Raw genomic sequence first — 13,633 nt, forward strand, 5'->3', positions numbered from 1 at the left:
CTGTTTAACAGAAGACTGGTTCTGGGTAACACGACTTTAATTTCATTACAGTGATGGTGTTCACTTTGCTGGTAACCTACAAACATGTAGCTTAATGCATATTACTCTGCAAATTATTCATGGGTATTCAATAGCGAAAAAAGCACTAAAACCGTCATGAATATATTAATACTCAGAAAATTTTCAAACACTCTCCCCTCACCGAAGTCAGGTCAAAATGCTAAAAGCTGAGTTCACAGTCTTTGTTTAGGTAACAGTATCAGTGTTAGTTAATTTCTTTCATAAGTATCATTAAGATATAGATATAGATACAGATCTATAGATAGATGTATATACATATAGATAGATGGATAGAGAGACAATTTATGTATTTCAGCCATTAACACTGCAAATCAGACTTCAGTCAAAACGCCGAGGTAATGAATGAACACAGTACTAACCGACGTGCTTCTTCTGGATCTACGGGAGTAGCGCTCACTGTCTTCCTACCAAAGCAACGGAGGAAACAGCACAGAAAGGTTAGGGGCAGACACAGGAGAAGGCTTAGATACTCCATAATACAGTATTTCTGATATAAATGTCAAACAAATATTTTCTTTGCTTTTGCTTAAAGGCTTCAATTAAACCACTGGGGGAAAATGTTTTCTTCTAAAAGTGGGTGGGGGGCTTAAGCACACAAATAATCGGCATATTTCATTTTGGCTTTAAAAACAAGTGTGCGTTGGGTGAAAAGCAGGGTCTTAATTTTTTCTGAATCTAACGTGGTCCATTTAAATCAGCCTACTTTTCTTCTTACATTCAAAACCTTACTCACTTCTCCTCAGGAATCGGAAGAGAAATCATTTTCGTAAGAGATCCAATACGGATGCCACCCTATCTGCTATATCTTGTGCATTCTAAGGTGCTCCATTTTGCATTTGGACGTCTCTGAAGTCGGGGCATATCTTATCATCAAAGTTGCTCATGATTATAATTAGCAACTTTTTTTTTCTTTCTCAGTGGTATATAAAACACTGACACATCTTTTAACTGTGTCTTACGATTTGATAAACATACATCTGCCTGTGCCATATAAACTTAGAATGATGGTTTACACATAACAGAGGTTGAAGTTAATAATTTTTTAAATAGAGGAATTGTGTGTTCTTTATATTTCAACAACTGTTTTCTTTTATATTATACACAGATCTCTAAATGTTAGGTAATTTTATGCTCCCTTAGATTATTTTATGTGTCAGGGACATCTAATAGGACAGTTCCATACTGGCCAGGTTCTCAAGTGCTACAGGTATGTGATGATGTCCATGAGGCCAGTCAGCAAGGTGACAAGGACAGGAAGAGGTGGGGAGCGCTCAGGTGGATGAATTCATGAGAGGAGGCATGAAGCCGTGCTCCCTCGGGACCAGTGGACAGCTCTTGGAATACCCCCTCTTCTAGAACCTCCCGCCAGGGGGCAAGATCTCCCCCTGGGAGGGTTGTAAGGACAGGGGTATCGTGAGGGGCGGGCCAGCTCTTAACCGACTAAGGAGGACAGCTAAGTCGTGCCAGGAAACAGGGTGAGAAGGTAAAGGAATGTTCTCACCAGAGGACAGTGGTTTCTCAGGCACAGCTGACGGGGGTGGGGGTGGGTACCCAGCAGCGAAGTCTAGAGGTTGGAATGGGGTGACCGGGCAGCTGACTGTAATCGTGAGTGAAGGAAACGCAGCATCACGTGTCCCCCTGGATTCCAACTAGAGCTGGCTGGACCGGATGCTCGTGGGAAGGTTCTCGTGCCGGGGGCACAGGCCCAGCCTGAGTGTCCCCAGTGGGGAGTCCACTGCAGAGGAGATCGGGGTCATGGTCGGGGTGGAGACCCTCACAAACGCTGGCCTGGAAGCTCCAGGAGTCAGCTGCTACTGAACAGACCTGACACCAACGCCTGGCCAGGGCCCCTTCTAACCAGGCTTCACATGGGACGTAAACAACCAGGCCAGATGCAAGCACGCCCAGCAGGAAATCGCTCAGTATTAAATTAGGGGGCAACAGGGATCTAGCCACGTAATTAAACTGGGGAAGAATCCAATTACAAACCATTTAAGCTTTTAAAAATCAGATTCAAGGCCTACCATCCATTGCTCGATGTCGCCCCACTTTGTATCCAGCCCATAATATTTCTACAGACAGAAGGGAAAGAAAATTAGGCAAGAAGTGCACCGGTAATCGCATAGGACACTGTTCTGACATGCATTTCCAAACTGTTGCCTCGCCTCAGGGTCAAGGTAGCATGCCAAGGCAAAGCAGGGAAGCACATGGTCAGGCTCTGCCCCCCAGGCAGCCTGTGAGCCTGTGAAGCCTCCCGACCTGCTCCCTCGGGGAAGACAAGAGAGCCCAGGACAAAGCAGTCCTGGGACGAGGGGGTGGCCTCGGAGAGACCAGGAATCCAAACTGAGCCCAGCAGCTTTCAAGCCCCTCTATAAAGCTGTCCATGCCTTCAGAGCAGGTGTACTGCAGGAATAAAGCACGATTTAAGAGAAGCCAAAGCCATTCCCGTCTTGCTACAACAGGAGTGAGAACACCAGAGGAAAGGGGGAGAAATGGTGTGCTGCCCCTAGATTTCTGGTACACTTGCTCCAGCTATCTGATAGCCATGCTAAATTTAGGCCCTCGAGAATTTCTGGGCTGTGGACGTCTTTATAACATGCCACTGATGGCAAGATGACCAAGTAGGCTGTTGCAGAAGAGGTCTTGGCCCAGGGAAGAAAAATTCTGCTTGGTGTTTCTTTAGCCAACACCTCCATGTTTTCAGCTTGCCTGTCTAAACCGCAATGGCCCAAGTTGGAAACAGAAAAGCAGATTCAGGGTGGCTACTACTGTTACTAAATACAGCAATTCCAAATTCAGGTGGGAACCCAGGTAGACACTCAAATAATGGGGCTTTGCTGTTCTCCTCACTTTTCCCTCAATTTCTAATAAGAAAAGCAAGAAACAACCATCCAACCCTCCCCTATCGTATGACATAGATGGGATTTTCCTCTTACACGTGAAAAGCTTATAATCAGAAGAAAAAAATTGGATGCTAGAGTACACGACAATTTTTGAAATTGTTTTACAATTACCAAAACAGGCTACTGTTATGTTTGGTTTAGTTTCCATTTATTTTGAAGGGCGGCCAGATTTAAAATATATATGTGGCTCTTCGATGGTCTTGCCCCTTTCTCTTAGAGGTGGCAGCAAGTAGAAAATTGGAAGAAGAAAATCAGGAGGGAGAAATTAACAATGCTTTAAAAATTCAAACAATACAGAACCCTAATATCCGAAGCACATAAGCCAAATCTTTTTCTGTTAAGTTCCTTTCCTTAGACTATAAATCGAGAAAGGAAATAAACGTAAACACTTCCTAAAGTCATGTTTTAACATCAGTTTAAGTGAAATGCAACGGCTTAAAGCTATTCTGCGTTCAATTCATGTTAGCCCCATTCTCACTGTGAAATTCCAGATGTGAAAATTTGATGCCATCAACCCTCCTTTATCTCATGGCTTAATTACAAAGACAGAAAGAAAATGTGGTTTTTAAAAAGGAGGGGGCCTACAGAAATTGACAAAAAGTAAATTCCAAAAGAAGTCTGTGTTATCCGATTTTCTATTTCCATATTTCCCTTTTTGGCCAATTCTATACCCATATCAAATACTGCATTCTACCTATTGCTCTTTTTAGGACAAAAATAAGAATCAGTATTTAAAGTCTTTCCTCGAGTCCACAGGTGGCCTTATAAACAGCTGCTGTAACTCTACAGCTACATCTCCATGCCATTCCATGGAGGGAGGACACCCTTGGAAACAGTTAAGTGCGGTTAACGAGTAGTCCTGGTGTTAGCTAGCAGTGGCAGCACAGCAAACTCTAGAAAGTGTACGATATTGCAAACGTAAACTGCTATGATTAGCCAGTGAGTCATGCAGAAGGAAGCAAAAGCCAGACGAATGAAGAAGTGCTTGACTTTCAGAAACAGCTTTGATTCCGCAGGAGAAAAACCGTGATGGATGTAGCTGATGGGCTGGAACAGAGCCTTACTGCTTCCTTTTCCGTTTCCTGAGTCTTAGTGACAAGGAAAGCCTTCCTCTCCCTTGGACACATCTTTATTATAAAAATGTGTATCTGTTCTCCCATGGAGGGTTTCCTGTTCTCCCTCTAGTTGTACTTTGTATACAAATGACCATCCTGACAAAGTTCTACGGGTGCATCCCTGGTGAGTTGGTAAAAAGAAAATAATCTCGATCCAGCACCAGATGGGAATGAATCAAAGTGGAAATGACCAGATAGGAGTCCCTTGTCTAGGTTTTAGGCAATTATGTTCTGCTCCATCGGATACTGTGATGGTTCCCAGCCTTGTCTTTTACCTATGAAATTCTTACCTAGATTCTCTATGTACGGGTTGGAACTCTAGCTTCAATATACATTTCCAAGTGGACCCTGCAAAAACTAACAAAGTCCAAATAGATTCTGGCACCTACTTAACTGGTTTCTTAACACTCTGAGGGACAGTAGTTATGCAGAGTGAGGGGGGCAGGAAGGAAAGGCAATTTGGAACTGTAGCTGGTAAAGGAATCCAAAACCAGAATTTTAAATTTATTGATATAGGGTGTTTAAAGGGTTGGCATGTTCTAACCTATGAAATTAAGTCACCTTATTTTGATTTTCTTAGTTGCTCTCAAAGACAAATACAGTTCTTCTTTATCTATAAACTAAATAAATTTGTAAACACGAAGCTATCACAGGTGTCGTAAGTAACAACAATTCATTTTTGGGAAAGACTCACTGTAAACACTTTTTATAAGTTCTCAGGGCACCGCTTACTCCTTCCTTCGTTATTGCTGGATCAGGAGTCACTGACTGGGTTGTTTTCCTCTTTATTTTCTGTGTCTGGCCTGCTCAGTGCATTTATTTCTAAACTTCAGCTGCTTTTACAAAATACTAGGAAACAGAGAATATTGGGGATAGAAGGCAGGTGTGTTTTATTTAAGCTGTTGGATTTTACTGTTACATCCTCGTTTTCTTTTTTTACTCAGATTTTAAATCAGTATGTAATAATCTCCTAATGTGTGGTAATATGCCTTGATAGCTTAAACCCTTTCTAATAAAATTATATGAGAGGATAATCTTTCCTTTTAAATATCTGATTGCAAAAGGTTTTCCAAATTCTGAGGTGTGACTTTTATTTTGTCTTAGAGTTAATTTTTCTTCTTAAACAATTTTCTAATTTCTTGAGAAAAGGGAGATGGGAAAAGTTTTCAATACACAGAAATGTATGCTGACGGCTGCTTTGCGTGTGGGCTGAAGTGGGGACCTAAGCATTCTTGTTGAAACCGATTCATAAATAAAGCAGTAAAAGAAGCAGTAAGAACTTCAATGAGTTTTCAATCAAAGGTGTTATTTCTGAAAGGTGACCAGGTCCTTGGCAAGGGAAAAAGAGTACATGCAAATTAGGAAATAAAGAAGGAAGAGCCTACCTTTTGAACCTGATAGATCTATAGAGGAGGGCAAAAGAAATTGGGAAAGAAATATAAAATCCAGTTACAGAAGTATAAACATCAGAAAGAAAGGTTCTGTAAGTACCTAGAAATATGAATAAAAGCCATATTGGAAAAAAGGTGAAAACTGGTAAAATATGAATGAAAAAAACCTCTTGAAGTCTCATGGAAATAATCAGTAATTTCATAACAGATTTTACATTCTATTTTAGATATGTTGGTATGGCATAGGCATGTCCACACAAGTCTACAAGAATCCTGCTACTATTCTAATGCAGAAGTTTGCATAACCTGTTACCGTTAATGGGAAAAAGAACTTCCATCTTCAATTTAAAATTTCTTTTCACCGTGATCAAAGTTTAACAAAAAAGTACAGAAATTTAATTGGAAAGTCAACTGGTCAAATTCACAAAGAGTGAAGACAGAGGCTTTCACATTCTGATTCATGCAGAATACGTGGAAAATTCAACAGATACAAACAGAATACCAGGAAAATTCCAGCCAAATGGAGTGATCACTGGAATATAAGTGAAAAAAATTTGAAAAGCTTATTATCATACCTTGACACATTAGTTTGCTCTAGAGCTTTCTCCTAATTTTGTAGTAATCTCTAGGTAAGACTGAGATGTCTACTCCACCCATCCGTTCATTCATTCATTCAACAAAACTTGGACTGAGTCAGGCATCGTCCAAGGCACTGCCACAACTACAAGACTCGAGACTTGGTGCTTCTAGTCCTACGTGGGTGAGCACAGCTCAATATATTCAACACTATGACTATTAAACATTGTGCCTCCAGCAGAGATGTTTATCAGGTCAGTAGCAACAAGAGATGCGCTCTGGTCATCATCACATCACCTGGGCATCATACCACCATTTTTTTTCCATTAGTGTAGGTTCTCGAACAAAGTAAGAGGTTCACTCAGATTTCCCAAAGAATATCTACATATTCTCCCTAAGAAATCCATTAAAAAGGAGCTCATAATCCTTTGAAACAGCCCCCAAGCACAGCTAATGTAGTCGGTCCTCACCATCCGCAAGGGTGAAAAGAACCATTCTGGAGGGTGCAGTGGGCGGCTTGGAGGGCTGGGGCTGCCTGGGCCATCTGGACAGATCTGCAGCCGGCTCGAGGCCCCCATGTCCTCAGGGTCTGCTGGGGCTTGATGACAGGTCTACTCTCCTCCAGCACTGGTGACACTTCTCACCTCTCCTCTGTGTGCACTCTCATGCTGGCCTTGGAGGGTCCCAGGCACTAGTGCGGCTTCAACCACGACCCATCTCTGACACCCCCCGGTGGTGATGCCAGCTTCCTGCTCTCCTGAGCCCCCAGCGACGGTCACTGCTCTCCAGGCATTCACAGCCTCCGTGTGCCTGCAGCCGAGCTGACCTCCTTGTCAAGGAAAGCCTTGGTCCTGCTCAGAAGCACCTGTGCAGAGGTGGGGTGGCTCGCCAGCCGGTGGAAACAGGGATTGTGTTTCTCAATTTTTACACCAAAGTATCAACCCTACTAGTTAAACACGGCTCTTCCAAAACATATTCATTTCCACTTAATCAACAACTTAAAATGCCAGTGCCCGGGCTATCAGATTGTATAACCTCAGATTGTGGTGCTATTTCTAGTAACAGGCCCGGAGATGTGATATGCGGAGGGGAGACCGAGGGATGTTGTCTGTACACCGTCCTCAGTCCTAAAAGCGCGTCCCCAAACCTGCAAGCTTGTCTGTCTCCTCTCTCTAGATGTGCACACGAACGCCCGTGCACGCCCACGGGCCCACCCGTGCACACTCCCCCAGCCCGGGACACGGGTCACGTCAAGAATCAGCTAGACGAACAGCTGCTGTTCCCGTGTTCACAAAGCGTGTTCACAGCAGACACAAAGGTCCGTTCTGTGTTTATATGACGAGCCCTGAATCAGCACCAAGGAAAAAACTTGTTTTTCAAGGTGCACGTCTGCTTGCAAAACGCTGGGGACTACGTGGATCTTCTCTCGCCTTGGTGGCGCGCGGCAGCATGCTCTCTGCCAAGGTTAATCCCAAGGTTAACACACGGACGCCGCCCTTTGCTTTCGCTGTTGGTTATGCACCTGATTTGGAGGCAGAGGATGCACTGGGAAGACTACAAGCTTTGCAGCTTTTCCAGGTCTGGATCTGAATCTTGGCCAGCCACTCGCTCAGCTTCTGGGAAAACTGTCTAATTGAGGTCCGTCTTCCTCGCCTGTCAATAACACCTGGACAGACCCCTCTCCAGACTGTGAGAGCACCCAGTCCCGGCACCGCCACACGCCAGGGGCTCCAGGAGGTCCCTGCCAGGCCCCCCGCCCCACCCCAGATCTCTCTGACTACAAATAAAAGATACGTGTATTTTATTTTAAACCTTTCAAATCCCTTTTTTGAGGAAGCAGACATAACGCTTTAAATGGCAATGCGCTCCTGTCCCAAGCACACTGAATTTATGATAGCAAAACTGTCCTTTGTATGAGTCAGTGCTCCTGGGCTCACACATCGATACGAACCACGGGGCAGAGCCAGGGCCCTCTCTCCATCCTCCAGGCCTCCGCCATCTGACTCTCATCACCCACGAGGCCTTCTTGCCCGTCCTGGTTTCCCCACCTGCAGCTTCTTCATTCAGCGTCTGCACTCACCCACCGTGCTGCCCGGAGTTAACTTTCTCTGCTTCCTGCCTGACAGATACAGGCCCCCCACCCAGGGTGTCATTCTGCACCCAGATAATTCACCGCGTGGGGCTGGGCCATCAGGCACGTGGCCTGATCCTGAGAAAGGTCCCTGGAAACGTGTTCCCACGTCTGAAAGCATCTCTGCGGTGGCTGAATGCTGAGGGCACCCAACTAGCAAACTTGTTTTTGTGCGAGACCTTCCATGGAACTTGAATCACGACAAAACATTTTCATCCCTGTGAACCACCTAAGTGTCTTTACCGCAAGAATAAAGAATTTCAATGCAAACTATTATATAGAGAATGGATAAACAACAAGGAACTACATTCAATATCCTGTGATAAACCATAAGGGAAAAGAATATGAAAAAATGTTTGTATATGTGTAACCGAATCACTTTGCTGTACAGCAAAAACTAACACAACACTGTAAATCAACTATACCTCAATAAAATAAATGTTAAAAAAAGAATTTGAAGATTCTAATGCCATCTACTAACCAACGACACTGTGTGTCTGACCGAGTGAGGCAAACTATGGTATTTTTAATCAGATTTCCCAGGTTTTAATCAAATTTTCTCTGCAAAGCCCGAGGTCCTTAGCAGGCACCAGACACCCCAGGGCAGGCCACGCTGCACAGGAGCTGGGCTTGAATCTCAGCTCCTGTCGGGCCAGGTTGCTTCAGACCTCCGGGCTCCCCTGTCCTGAGAGCGCAGTGGGGCTCCCAGGGCCTGGCGAGGCTGCTGTGAGGGGCAGTGCTGTGCCTGGCGTGGCAGGTGGCGGGGGACCCTCCACACAGTCCCCCCCTCCCCCCACCGACATCCAACGCCCATTTAATGATACCAAAATTAAATGGCCCTGACTTAGTTTCCCATCTTTGGGTAGCAACTGCAGTTTTGCGGCTTGAAATATTGCAACTGAAGTGCAGGAGTTCAGCAGCAGATCACTCTGCAGAATTAAAATGGAATGGGAGGGGACTTTCTTTGACTCTAAGGGGGAAAAGGGTGCTTTGCTTTGAAAGGAGGTTCTTCAAATAAATGGTTTCTTAGCCGAATTCCTCTTAACTTTCATTGTCTAAATCAAGAACTTATGCCAAAGAACTCTGTAATAGGCTGCTTATGTTATCAACTATATATTTAATTCAATTCTTCCCATAATTAAGGCTAGAATATATTATAATTTGGAAGATAGATATGTATGTATATATTATGTAATTCATTTTGGCCTTGATTTTGTAGAAATTTTACCTGAGAGTAACTTTCTCTCACTTGTGAGACAAATGATAAAATGATTATCATTGATAACACCACCAAGAAAACCAAAGGCAGGCCCCCTGACAGGTTCAAGGTCATCTTTCCCGAGTCCAGTGCTCCAGCTCCAACAACAGAGCGGAGGGGACAGCCACAGGCCACCAGAGACACTACCAGGCGGCCACTCAGTCAAATGTGGCAAAACCTGGAGGGGCAACAATATATTTTGAAAAATTCTTCTTACAGCTCTTTCAAGGCCTTAATATAAAAAAGACTGGGGGCTGGAGGGAAAGCAGTGGAAGCAGATGAACGAATGAGCCTCTGCTGGCGCTGGAGAATGCAGCCTCACCCCGCAAACTGTGATGAAGCCACTGCATTAACCGCCGAGCTTCCCTGCCAGTTGGTTTCCAAAGCAGAGGGGAGGGGCTGGCAGCGTCCTGCACACGGGGGCTTTGCAAGTAGCTACTGAATGGACAGCAATATTCTAAACAGACATCGATGCCAGGCAGTTTGAAAAATCAATTTTTTATATAAAATCTCTAACTTAGGGAATTCCCTGGCGGTCCAGCGGTCAGGACTCGGCGCTTTCACTGCAGGGGCCGGGGTTTGATCCCTGGTCAGGGAACTAACATCTCGCAAGCTGCGTGGCTCGGCTCAATCAATCAATCAATCAATCAATCAAATCTCTAACTTAAAAACCAGTCCAGGCTAAGAGAACTATTCCATTAGGTGGCCTCCAACGAGTACTCTTTATGTCAGAGTCTGGTGCCCGGCTGTTGGCTGCTGTCAGGGTGATTCCTAAAGCCCAGGTGACACTGTCTCAGACAGGTTAAGTGACAAAGGTCTACAAAACAACACCGCCTGTCCCTTTTCTCCACCTTCCAGTCCAAATACTTCACCCCATAGACTTTCCTGAAAATGCCTCTGAATGTCCTTTAATAATGACTCCTGGTCACGTTCAGACCCCAGAGTTTGTTTACAGACAAGTATGAATCAGGTTCCCATCCTCACCCTTAACTGAGCTAATGGCGGAGGGGAGGAGCTTCAGGTGACCCACCAGCCTCAGGAAGTTTCAGCTCAGTTGTAAAGTCCAAATAACTAACATGAAAATTCAGGTGTCTCTATTTCCAGTTTTAAAATAATAAATATGATTCTGGGTGGGGAAAGGCACTGAGAAAATGCGAAACCCGTGCTTCTCTGAGTAAATTAAGAGAAGAAAAGCACAAAAAATTAAAATACTAAATTAACTAGAGGCAAAATATCATAAAAACGAGAACTTAACGACTGTATTTGTATTTCCAACAGTGAGGGAGAGTGTGGTGATCTACTTTCAAATATTTGCTTCGTCTTTGTTTACGGGTAGTTACAGGACAAGCGATGCCTAAAATACAGTCGGGGTATGGCTGCCCCTCTGCTCTGGCCACTTCCCAACGTCACCGCTGGCGTGTTGTGTGGCCCTTCTCTCAGGGACATGTCCCCTCCATCCCCAGCACTCCACGGGCCACCTTGGTGGCCCCCGCCCTCCTGTCATCAGGACCCAGGTATGACCCTCCTAACTAACCCCCTGGGCTTGAGTTTCTAGTAACCTTCAACCGATTCTTGGAGCCACGTGGGAGAGGTTTCCTCCTCAAGTTCAAGCCTGGCCACGCCCCTCCCCCCGAGTACACAGGTCCACTCAGAGTGGCAAACCCCGCAGTCAGGCAGGGAATGACAGTGGGCACCTCGCCTCTACAGGGAACGTGACCTTGGGAACCTGGCAGAAACTGCAGTGGTTTTATGAGAAACTGGAAATCCAGAGTTTTATCTGAAACCTCACAAGTTTTAAGACACCGGTTCGACTTTGAAAATTTGGCTACATGAACCAAACCGGACTCTGAGTATGAAAATCAGCCCTGGGAAAAGCAGCTGGCCGCCTCGCCAACACAACACATTCAAATCTTCCAAACAAGCAGAGCCGCTGGTGGGCCTGGCACTGCTGCTCCCCAGACCCCGCGAGGCCGAGGCCCAAGGGAGAAGGCGGAGACCATGGAGAGGGACTCGCTCATTCGCTGCGTGGGCTTCAAGGTCACAGGAAAGCCCACCCCTTAAACTGCGAGTGAAAGAGCCCTCACGCTGCCCACGTGGCTTCTGGCTCCGGCTCAAGGTGGTGAAAGAAAGTAGCAAACAGCATTAACAGGTGTGTAAACACATTACTATCCACCTTCCCAGGAGGGCAGTTTCTTTCCTGGTTATTTCATCCAGTGTTTATTCTGTTCTCTGTATCACACAGGGGCTTCAGGCCTCATGAAACCTATGAAAAAGTGTAAAAACCACAGGGGAGGTATTCTTAAAGGAGACTGGTTAGGCTCAACAAATATAACCTGTTCTTCTTTCACATTTTAATTCAGAAGACGGGCATTCTAGCTCAACAGTTAGAACCTCAAGTCCAGAGCCAGCACCTCTTGGCTCCTTCCGGCCAGAACGCTGGGTCGGGGAGAGCCACGTGGGCAAGTGCTCTGTGCGGAGGCTCGTCCCAGGATCCGACAGGTTGAGTGTCCAGGACGGGCCATCTGGCATCCGCGTGCTATGCCACGCCCTGGCCTGATCTCGAGCCAAAGTCACAGGCACAGGTGCCTTCAAACCGAGAGCGACAGCAGAGGGGCAGGTGCCCCGCGCAGGCCCGCGCTGCCTGGACGGAAGCCTCCCGCGAGAACCGACGAGCCGCCCGGCGTTACCTCCTTCTGCTGCCGCTCCAGCTCCTTCATCCGGATCTCTCGGGCCTCCGCTCGTGCCGCGCGCTTTGCCGCCAGCCTGGCCTCCGCCTGCAACAGACCCGGAGACGCTGTTAGGAGACAGACCAGCGGCTCCTGTCCAGGACACGGTTGACAATGATGCTCTTGTTCAGAGCTTAATAAATAGTAACACAGACTTGTAAGCGTTAAAAGGGTCCAGGAATCACGGTCACCATAGTTACAGTAGTCACGACTGCTCCCCTGTATTGACCCCTTACTAAATGCCAATGGGTGCTATTCTGAGGGCTTCATGCATATTATGCCATGGACTCCTCATTAACAGCCCTATTGGGGAGACGGTGTTACCATACCCAGTTAATAGATAAGGGAACCAGGGCACAGAGAGGGTAGGGCGCCCACGGTCACACAGCCCGTAAGTGGCAGGGCTGGGCGGTCTGCCTTCCTCTGGAGCGATGACAGATTAGCGCACGGAGCAAAGCACTAGAGCTGGACAAGACCCCAGGTCACTGGTTGAACCCCTCCCTTTACAGAGCAGGAAGCAGAGGCCTGGAGAGGCCACCAGACCTGTCCAAGGTCACAGGGCTGAGACTCTGGCCCTGCTTTCCAGAACTCCTGTCCAGTCACCCCTCACTACTCCCCGCTGCCCCCCAGCTGCCCCTTCAGCACCTGAGCGCTGGGAAGCCCATCTTTTCTCAAGCAAGACATCTTCGACCAGAGCAGAGTGGTTCCAGCTGTTACAAATGTTACATTAAAACAAAATCTGGGGCTTCCCTGGTGGCGCAGTGGTTGAGAATCTGCCTGCCAATGCAGGGGACACGGTTTCGAGCCCTGGTCTGGGAGGATCCCACATGCCGCGGAGCAACTAGGCCCGTGAGCCACAACTACTGAGCCTGCGCGTCTGGAGCCTGTGCTCCGCAACAAGAGAGGCCGTGACAGTGAGAGGCCCGTGCACCACGATGAAGAGTGGCCCCTGCTCGCCGCAACTAGAGAAAGCCCTCGCACAGAAACGAAGACCCAACACAGCCATAAATGAATGAATGAATGAATGAATGAATTTTTAAAAAAACCAACAAAATCTGGCTCCATTTAACTACCTGTCAACTTGTAGCTGATTTGCCTTATTCTACTCAAGAGCATCTAAAACCCTTGACCAGGACCAACCAGTGCCGTCGGACCTGGCACTTGAACCCTGTTTCGCATTCTACAAATCTCGAGCTTATTCATTATCTCAGGTGATAAAATGGCCCGGTGAGGTGAACGGTGCAAGGGTACCAGGATTCAGGTTTTCTGGTGTCAAACAAGTCCATCCTTTCCACTTAATTTTTTATGGGAATACACTTGTGACTCTTCCAACAGTTCTGACAGCTTTCGCCGTTCCCTAGGTCATCTTAAAACGGGGCCATCAGAGACGGCCACGTGCTTCTGATGTGGTCACTGGGGCCAGCAAGCAGTGAGGTGGCCCAAATGTCCTGC

At 46.5% G+C, this 13,633-nt stretch overlaps 1 protein-coding gene across 50 annotated transcripts in view; it reads right to left on the reverse strand.

Moving 5' to 3' along the window:
* The window catches only part of LRRFIP1 (LRR binding FLII interacting protein 1), a 147,453-nt gene that overhangs the window by 55,446 nt on the left and 78,374 nt on the right, over positions 1-13,633 (reverse strand). For 29 of the 50 annotated variants that reach the window (XM_082395958.1, XM_082395954.1, XM_082395957.1 and 26 more), the window contains exons 2-5: positions 12,143-12,229; positions 5,485-5,502; positions 2,106-2,153; positions 441-485 (exon numbers count right to left, since the gene is read on the reverse strand). In XM_082395958.1, the coding sequence (XP_082252084.1) occupies positions 441-485; positions 2,106-2,153; positions 5,485-5,502; positions 12,143-12,229 (198 nt within the window). The remainder of the gene's footprint in view (positions 1-440; positions 486-2,105; positions 2,154-5,484; positions 5,503-12,142; positions 12,230-13,633) is intronic. The other 21 variants (XM_082395955.1, XM_082395956.1, XM_082395941.1 and 18 more) reach the window with 3 other exon arrangements.

The sequence above is a fragment of the Balaenoptera borealis genome (assembly GCF_965194805.1).
Source record: "Balaenoptera borealis genome assembly, chromosome: 6".
Taxonomy (NCBI): Eukaryota; Metazoa; Chordata; class Mammalia; order Artiodactyla; family Balaenopteridae; genus Balaenoptera; species Balaenoptera borealis.